The sequence below is a fragment of the Sander lucioperca genome, chromosome 12, assembly GCF_008315115.2.
Source record: "Sander lucioperca isolate FBNREF2018 chromosome 12, SLUC_FBN_1.2, whole genome shotgun sequence".
NCBI lineage: Eukaryota > Metazoa > Chordata > Actinopteri > Perciformes > Percidae > Sander > Sander lucioperca.
Genome location: NC_050184.1, coordinates 37,785,478 through 37,794,681, shown reverse-complemented (window position 1 = coordinate 37,794,681; position 9,204 = coordinate 37,785,478). Strand labels below are relative to the sequence as shown.

The 9,204-nt window shown below is 42.2% G+C and overlaps 1 protein-coding gene across 2 annotated transcripts in view; it reads right to left on the bottom strand.

Moving 5' to 3' along the window:
- Positions 1 to 8,636, bottom strand: part of arhgef25a (Rho guanine nucleotide exchange factor (GEF) 25a) — a 44,778-nt gene extending 36,142 nt beyond the window's left edge. For both annotated transcript variants that reach the window (XM_031283705.2, XM_031283713.2), the window contains exons 1-2: positions 8,022 to 8,636; positions 6,848 to 6,986 (exon numbers count right to left, since the gene is read on the bottom strand). In XM_031283705.2, coding sequence (XP_031139565.1) covers positions 6,848 to 6,986; positions 8,022 to 8,117 — 235 coding nt within the window. In that variant the 5' untranslated portion in view covers positions 8,118 to 8,636. The remainder of the gene's footprint in view (positions 1 to 6,847; positions 6,987 to 8,021) is intronic.
- Positions 8,637 to 9,204: the final 568 nt, after the last annotated feature.

Genomic DNA, 9,204 nt, shown 5'->3' with positions numbered 1-9,204 from the left:
CACACAAGCATGCACATCCCTGAGGTGCACTGTCAAGTGCTTCAATGGTCAGCAGGGCTGTCTCTCCAGCATCCATCTCTCCACAGTGACAGGGTGGTGGCAGATTGCCATCAGGATGTTTCTGTCGTCTACAGGAGACAGTGAGAGCAAACAGAGAAGCCTGGCTGCCTCACCCATTAGCCACACAAGTAGAGTACACACACAAAACATTAGACTTTACTCTCTCACCATCACTTACAAACACACAGAGCAGACTAAAGCAACTATGACATGTAAAAGAAGAATAGGAGAGAAACCCCACAGTGACAGATATAATATTCAGACAGCAGCTGGGTTTCCACATGCAACACTTACACAGATACAGATAGATCGCAATCCTCCCCCCTCCTCTTCCCGGCCTCCCTCCATCTCACCCTGTATTTGCTTATAATGGATACTTAAAGCGACTGTGATTGAAGGGGCAATTCACCAGAGGAATATAGAACAGTGCTGCTGAATGTCTTCACTTGTCTGATGCTGATATGGCTGCCAAACACTGTCTGTATAGGAGCACAATTCAAAGGGGGTTGAGAAACAATGGATTTGACAGAAGAACAGAGGGTTTAAAAGAAACAAGATATAACGAAGACACCAAGACAAGAATCCAAGGGCAAGGCATTACAAATTGAGCAAGCGCTGCCTGCGCAGCAGAGAGATAATAAAAAATACATTGTATTAGAGATGCATTCAAAATTCTTGAGGTGAATGCAGGTTAATCTTTTCATGTGCTCCTAACGGAAAGGATGCCAGAGTGTGTTTCTACAAGGCACCCAGTAGGGGGCATTTGGACTTGTTGCATAAGGTTGATTGGTTGGTTTATTCACTTGGCAGTGCTGCTTCAAAGCTGCTTTTGTTTTTATTCTACTTTCAGTTATCAATATTTTACTGCAATAACAGCATCACTAAAGTTTGGAATATAAAATATTTCACATTCTATCAAATTACTAAAATACACACAGAATGGCCCATACTGCCATGTAGTTGGTTTATTGAATGCTGATTTTTGTGACTGATAATCTTATTATTGTGTATTAGCCATGATGATCAACACCTACAGTATCACTTTCTCAGTATGGAATGAAACCTTTGAATAAGTGAACACCAAAATTGGCCCAGGAGACATGTACAAAGCCCTGAATGCTGAAATATGGAAAAAATGTTCCTCCCCTGGCTTAAAATGGGGGAGCAAGGGATGTGAGGTGAGTTGTGCATTAACACCCATTCATCTCTCTACTTTTATGTCTCTCCTTTACTCCCTCACTCATTCCCTCTCTCCCTCTTTCTCCAGCTCCCACACGAGACACAAGAGACAAAGATGATTCATCTGCACATGTACACTTGTGCAGACGTGGAGAAAGAGACCTTACAGTGATAGAGGATGACTAAAATCCATACATGTACATTCACACTGGACTGGATTTAAAGGCTTGTCTAAAGATAAGCACGCTAGTAGATGGATGTGTGCGTTTTTGTCTGAGCCAAGCCAGCCAAACAAGAAGAATATATTGTCTTTCCACTCTGTGTGGGAGACAGTTAGTCACATTTAGGAGGCGTGTTCAGAGAGGAATCTCGTGTATGATTTATGAATGTAAATCAGCTCATGTAAATACAATTTCCAAATGTTCTTCTGTAGTGACATTCCTGGAACACAGATATTGCAAACACAATACACCCTGCTGGAGTAAAATCATTCATAATGTACAGTATTAATGCACAAGCTCTTAAACTGCAGATGAACAGGCAAATGCACAGAATTCACATGACATACAGTAAGCATGCATACTAATAGCTACAGCATGTCTCAGCTCAGCAGATATGCAGTTGCTTATTCGCAGTGTGTTCCCCAACCCCCCACTGACATTAGCCTCTCCTCACCCCATCAGCCAGCTGAAATCCTGCCAAAATATGCTCACTTAGATTTTCCTTCCTCCCTCTCCCTCGCTGTTTCTCCCTTAGTTCCTCTTTCTTTTTCTCCCTCTCATCATCTCTCAGCTGAGCGCCAATTAAGGCAAACTGGCATTCTGGACAAGCTAGTGTGAAGGGGGGATTTTTGGCTGTTGGCTGAGATCCCATCATAGAACAGAAGTCACAGAGTAACTGTCCTGTTCTTTTCTTTGCTGCTGTTCTGCAAAAAGCTGCTGTTTTTGTCCAATTAGACTAAACTATACTGCTGGCATACACCAGGGAGACAGACAGGTGGGTTGCTCTGTTTTTGTGTACTTCACCGGTAGTACCACTCAGTACCTCCCACTATTATACCTTATCATGCAGTATGCAGGAGCTCTGCATTACACAGGGGGGAACCACCCATGGAGACTTGTTTCTCAAAACATCCATGATACTCACGTACCACCCACAATTACGAGCATACACTCACACAAACACATACTCCTTAACAATCTTTTTCCATCCAGCTCCCCTTTTTTCCAGCAAAACAGGTTATAGTACTCAAACCAGAGCTTGTCAGAGTTTTCCTCCTCTACCTGACCCACAGCCTTCCTCCTTCTCTTTATCTCTCTGGAACCAGTCTGTGAACCTTGCTCTAGATGCAGCAATGCTCGCACTGAGACTCTGGGACTGCTGCTGACTGTGTTCAAGGCTTGGAACTGAGCTAAAACGCCACCCAAAGGAGAAAATGTTAATTAAACAAAAACGAACCCAGGGACAACACATGGTGAGACATTGCTGCTTTATCGTTGGTCAATTATTACTGAGACCAGAGGTTTTACTGTCAAGGGAAAGGCAGATTCAGTCAGAAAAAGATTTAGAGATAGTGTTTCTACTACATTAGATTCCATCTGAATCAGGCTGGATAAAATTGAAAATCAGTATTCCTGATTTTTGTTGTACTGTATGTGCCTGAGACTGTGTTTATGGTTCTCAAGCTGCCTCCTTCCTTCCAGGTCAGTCTGTGGTCTAAATGACAGCTGTGCTGCAGATCAGTGACCTGTGAAGTGTCCTGCCTGACCTACGCCTTCCAGCTAGCCCTGCCTGACCCACTTCACTGAAAAACCACATAAACATGAATTACAATTTAACTCATACAAATTCAATTTTTTATTTTTTTAAACATAATTACTCATGTAAAAAGGATACGATTCACATGTTTCGGGGGTTTTGACACTGCCACTACAAACGTTTTTGCTAATAATCGACCTGTGGTCCTTTAAAGCACCATCAATGTGAAAGTGGTTGCTCGTAGTCAACACCGCTCTCATAGCACCATGTTAGGGCACAGCAGGCAGCTGTTTTCAGCGAAAAACTCTAAAAATAAAAAACAACAGTACACTACCTGCTCAGCACCAAACAGCAGACAGATACAGTTGGAGACTAGCAGCTAATGAGCCAGATATTTCCCTCAGGAGTTGGTATAGGGACTATGAACAGAGCTAAAAGAGATTAAATATTGGACTTAAATCGGCCAGTTGGCCACAAACACGACTCCAAATGAATGATAATGTTGCTCCGTAACTGCTGGATGTGTAAATAAGCAATTATTCACTTCAACTTACAGTAAAAGGTGATGATGTGTGTCAGGTATGTCAGAGTTGTGATCACGGCTTGTTTCCCCTGCCAAGTGGCCAAAAGGTCAGTTGTTGCAGGCTCTATAGCAAGCTTAGGAACTTTGCCAACATTGCCAATTCAAGGCAAATTAAATCCATGTGCTAAGAAGTGCACATATACGTGAGGTTAATGGTCATTATTTCACAAGAAGACTTTTCAGAAAGGGTAGGATCTATATAGGTCAAAGGTGCAGATAACAGATTCAGGACCGTTCTTTGCCCAATGTTTCCAACAACATCAGGGGAGCATTGCAAAACAGTTATGGATTATCAAACTATCTTAATATCACACAGACAGTACTTGGAAGAGCTTTTCAAATATGTATGACAACATGGGTCATGTCTAACAAATTATAGGCCTTCATACACAGGAAACATTTGCTATTTATGCAGGTAGCACTAATTATGTATAATCTGATCAGAATGTAAGTCATCCGACACAGTACACATCTTCTGCATTACAGAAGAAATGTGAGTTGTTATAATCATGTAAATAAACACAATTACACTATCCACCTGTGTGAGGTAATGCTGTCTAATGTCTGGCCCTAACAACACAATCCCATTTAAGCTCACACACACAGTTCAGTCCCAGGGTTCTCTGGGATCCTTGGATGAAACACTCTACCAGCCTCTCACGAAACCAGATATGTACAAAGGCATGCAAATTCTACACCCCACATCTACTCATGAATATGGTGAATGATGTCATTAAGGTATCACTTTTCATCAGTAGACAGAAAAAGTGGCTAACGACTTTTTGGAGACTCAAGACACTAACAGACTCTTGTTTAATACTGTAAAAAACACTATTCTTGTGAATTGACTATAAAGAATTTGTGGTACAGAGAGTATTATGTAAGCGTTCCTCATATTATGTTGCCATAAATGTTCATCATTATTTCTGTATGTCTAACGAAATATCATGTTTCTTATAAATAACACAACTGGCATAACCTTTACACATTCTACACTAATAGTAAGCATGTGTTGTGTGCAAATGAGCACATTCAAAGTTAAATAGGGACGTGGATGGTTTACATGAGCAATGTGCATATGCAGTTGTGGGTCAAATACACCACTGTTTATTTTTACTGGTTCTGTGCATTTTCCTGTTGATGTGGTTTCATGCATTTTACCTTGAAGAAGACAACATCGTAAAAAACAGAGTTTGGACACACATGGCCATCCATCACTGATCGGTGTTACGAAACAGACACTGTAGACACATATTGTCTGGGAAGAGTGAGAGTATGAACTATATGGCTGCTGGGATCTGAGGGGCCAAGAGGCAGAGAAAAAAAACTGATGAGATTTGAGAGAAATATGTTCAGCAGCTCTGTGTATTTGGAGGGGAAGCCAGGTTTAAAATACCACTGCTGAAGACATTGCTTTGAGGAAAAATAAAAGGAGATACATGGAGGATTGGAGAATAAAAGGAAGAGGAGAGGGAAGACAAAGAGAAGATGATTAGAGGGAAAGAGAAAGCCGAACTGTAGTAAGATACTCTACCAAGAAGGAGGAAGAAGAGGAAAGAAAGCTGGATTGAGAAATTGGAAAAATGGATCTGAATTTGTGGAGCTTGGCCCTGTCCTGTGATGCCTGGGAAGCCACTAGCAGGCATGTTGTGTCTAACATATAACAGATGGCCCTTATAACCCTGTGAACCACGTCTTTAAAGAAAGCAGGGGCTCTCCTCTTTTCCCTTTTCTTCAACTGACACAGCAAGGGATGGAAACAACACTATGACCTCTGCCAGTCAAACCATAGCATGTAATCACATGTCTCACATGTTCTACATTTTTGAAGATTGACTCTGTCACAGGCAGCAAGTTAATTTAGGCTGTACAGAAATTCCACCTCAATTACCCTTTTGATGTTTATTAGTTAGTTATTTTCAAAGACATCTAAAATAAAATTGTTCATTTAGACAATAAAAACTTGAACCATAATTTTTCATTATGGGAATTCGTAATGGTTCGATTATACGGAGAGCCGATAAACGAAAATACTGTCCAGCAATACTCTGCTACAACAACGTCTGTATCTTGTTGTTGTGGTTCAGATGTTTTTCCGCCTTGTGTTTCATTGATTTTCCATCCAATTTCCCATCCGGAGGAAATTGGGCTATGCAAAAACAATTGAGCAAAGTAGCTTGTCTGGGACTGGAATAAACACAATCTCCCTTTTGGTCATCCTCCTTCCACATGGCTCCGAATAATGCATTTACTTTACCTTCTTTACAATTTTTTGCTTTTCTGAGTGCTGAGCTGGGCACTTAAACAATATTTGGCAATATTAACCTCAACAACACACCCTGTCCGAGTAAGACCATTACAGATAAGTATCGCTGTCAGCTTCCTCTGGCCTCACATACACCCCTTCTGTACGCCATGTTCTCTTCTGCACAACAGTTAGTGGTCCAGCCACGTGGTATTCACCACCAAACCCCCCGTATATACACACACACTCCCTCTAACCCAAACCCAGATCCAGCTACAAAGATCCTTTTGTTCCGTTCGACTCAAGGAAAATGGCAATGCACGCAACCCTTTCAAAGCTAAATCAGAATCAGTGCAACCAACAGTGTTGGGGCAGAAGGGAAAAGGGAGTTCAGCTGAACATGTTTTCTTGCCCCATCTGGAAAGTGTTGCATGTGTATACACACAAGGACTCTTTCTCTCTCAAACATACTTATGTATGGTACATTACAGCAAAGCAATTTGCTCCTAATAGAGGATACAGAGGGTGGAGTTTAATAAGAGTAAACTACCAACACTCAGGTGATTCCAATCTGATACTTTCCCTGAAGTTATTACTGCTAATGGCCACCATCAGATATGGCAGATGGGCCTGTTTTTATCCTGAATGGCTCACATGCAAAAGCAGGCTGAGCTGAAACTGAAGGCCTGGGCAGCAGCTCACATGGCAAGTACACACTTATAGATTCAAGTTTATTCATGTCATAAATCTTAAATCAAGAAGTCATCACTGCATATACGTCAACAGCAGCAGAGACTGCAGGAAGGAGTTAATCATGAATGTGATTGAGTGCTGAGCTGGCTGTTTCAGACCACACTGCACAGAAATCTGAGACGTTTTACACAAAGAATCAAAGCTGAGGCTGGAAGTTTGTGTCTCTAAGCTCTGACTGGTTTGGTGGGGGACAATGTTTGGACCAGCATTGTGGGTCTGGGGTTCAAAAAATGATCTGTCACGCTCAGTGCAGCCCTTTCAGGTCTTACCTGTTCTTTCTCTCTGCTCTGGGTTTTCTGTTGTAGTGGCCTGCTGCTCCCACTCCAGCCCCCCTGGCTCCAACTGGCCCTGCACAGGCCCCTTCTCCTCCTCGCTTGATGGGAGGTCCGCCTCACCCCCCTCTGAGAGCTACACACAGAGATGCCTTTGTCAGCGGTGGAGCCCTGCTCTCAAGGAGGAAGTGATGGTAAGATTGTACAGAGTGCTTATGGTCACATAACCACAACATATTTTACCAGTGGCTTTTTCATCCTTTTCTCCATTATGCACTGAGCAAGAATGCAATAGAAATCATTGAGGTCCAACTTCTGCCACATAGCTTAGATAAGAACTGTTTCTCAGACAGCACTTTCAATCCATTTAAAACCCCAGCAGCACCAGAGTATAGGTTAATAGAGGTAGTTATCAGTACTCTGCGGGGATGGAGGGAGATTACAATCACTGTTATGTTTTTTTTACCACTTTCCAGGGAGGAAATGATTTATCTAGATAAACAAAGAAAAAGCAAAGTTTTTAAAGGCAAACCCATTTGGATCTTTTGGTACACTCTGACATCCGTATGTTTGAATTTCTAGATGTCCAATACAGTAGTAGTTCAATCAAGTTCATTAAATGCAATTTGTGTATGCATTTTACATCAGACTCCATATTGGTTTTGAAGATTTGCATTTGAAGAGGAGGGTAATAGTGATTATGTTTATATTTAAGAATGTAAATCAACCAACCAACTAAACTAGAAAACACATATTTCAGGAAACCAGATCACCTGTAATGCAGACCCTTTTCTGTTTTAATGGCAGATAAAGGAAAGGAAAGAAGAAAGAAAATGTAATATGCTGGGTTGCAGTGGGGCGACCTGCATGAGTTTGTTTATGGTCAGATGGTTTAATCACCACTACTCTGCTTCCTGTTTCTCTCAAACATCCAAGATTCCTCCCAAGCACTGAACAGAGACAAGCAATCCTTCCATCCCTCTCTCTCTCCGCTCTCTGCTTGCCCATTTTAGGTTTATGACCAAGTTATAGAGATGACACAAAATAAACTTGGTATGCATCATGCAGCGTAAGCCCTTCAAAATAGCTCCATATGTGCTTTCTTTTGATTTTGTGCCATTATGCTTTCATATAAACAGCCAGTAAATACACAAACAGATCTACAACTTACCCACTGTTGATTGGGCATGGCCACAGAAGTAAGCACGTCAGCCATGGCTCCCAACATCTGGTCAGTGCGTCCCTGATTCTTCTGTAGAGCCTTCATTCTTCCCAAACAGCAAACAAAAACTCTCCTCAAATTATTCTCATCTGCTGTTGAGACCTTCTCTCTCTCTCTCACTCTTGTGCCCCTGCTTTCTGCTCCTTTAGCGCGTCTCACGGCACACTGTGCCACAGTTTGGAGCCGAGCCACCGCAACCTGACTTGTCTAGCCTGACACACAGGAAACCTCATGCACATGAATAATTGATCCTGGAAGAAGGGGGCATGTTTCTGTCTGGACAGGAGCCTCAGAGCTCGTCCCTCCTTGTCCCTCTGTCACCTCCCCCAATTCAGACACAGGTGAGCTGGCACAAGGCGTCTCTAACTCTGGCTTAGTCCAGTGAAAATGTCCACCTTGTGCTCTCAACATAAGCTTCTTCTGGATACTTAGATAGAAGATTTTCTTGGGCCTTCTTGTGCAGAGTCAACTGTCCTCATCTTTGTCTAAATGAGGAGTCTAGACAGTGTGGAAGTAGTTCTCTGTGAGGTTGGTCTTCTCCTGTCCTTCAGTCTGAAAGCTGCAACGGTGAGCCATGACTGAGCACATCACCCTCCTTGGAATCCTCCTTTCTTGTTCTTCATTGGCTATAGAGGATCACCATCCCCCTTCCCAAAACCTCTCCTCCTTCCATCATTCTTGCTCTTTTTTCATTTTTTTCCTCCTTGTCTACACTACCTGGATTTGTTCCCCAATCTTAAACTATCTCGGTCTTTTCTATATATCTTTCTTCTGGTCTTTCTTTGAAATATCCTGGCACCCTACACTCTCTCTTCATCTTTGCCCAAGCCTCAGGCAGTGACACATGGATTGTGTGAACTCTTGAGCAGTGGGGCAGCCCCAAATAAGGTATGAATACACAGCCCATGAAGCTCTACTTCAACTTCTAAACTATTTAAAAGACTGTCACTGATTGTGCACGGGTACACACACACACACACACACATATCTTACACAACTTCTTTAACTGCTGAAGTACTGACTAGTCAAACCAGTAGTGTTTGTTTGTGGCTATTTGAAATATTATTTACCATTAAAAGTTGATGGCTTGCCACATTGTTTATTGACAATTTGACCCTGCATGTGCAGTGCA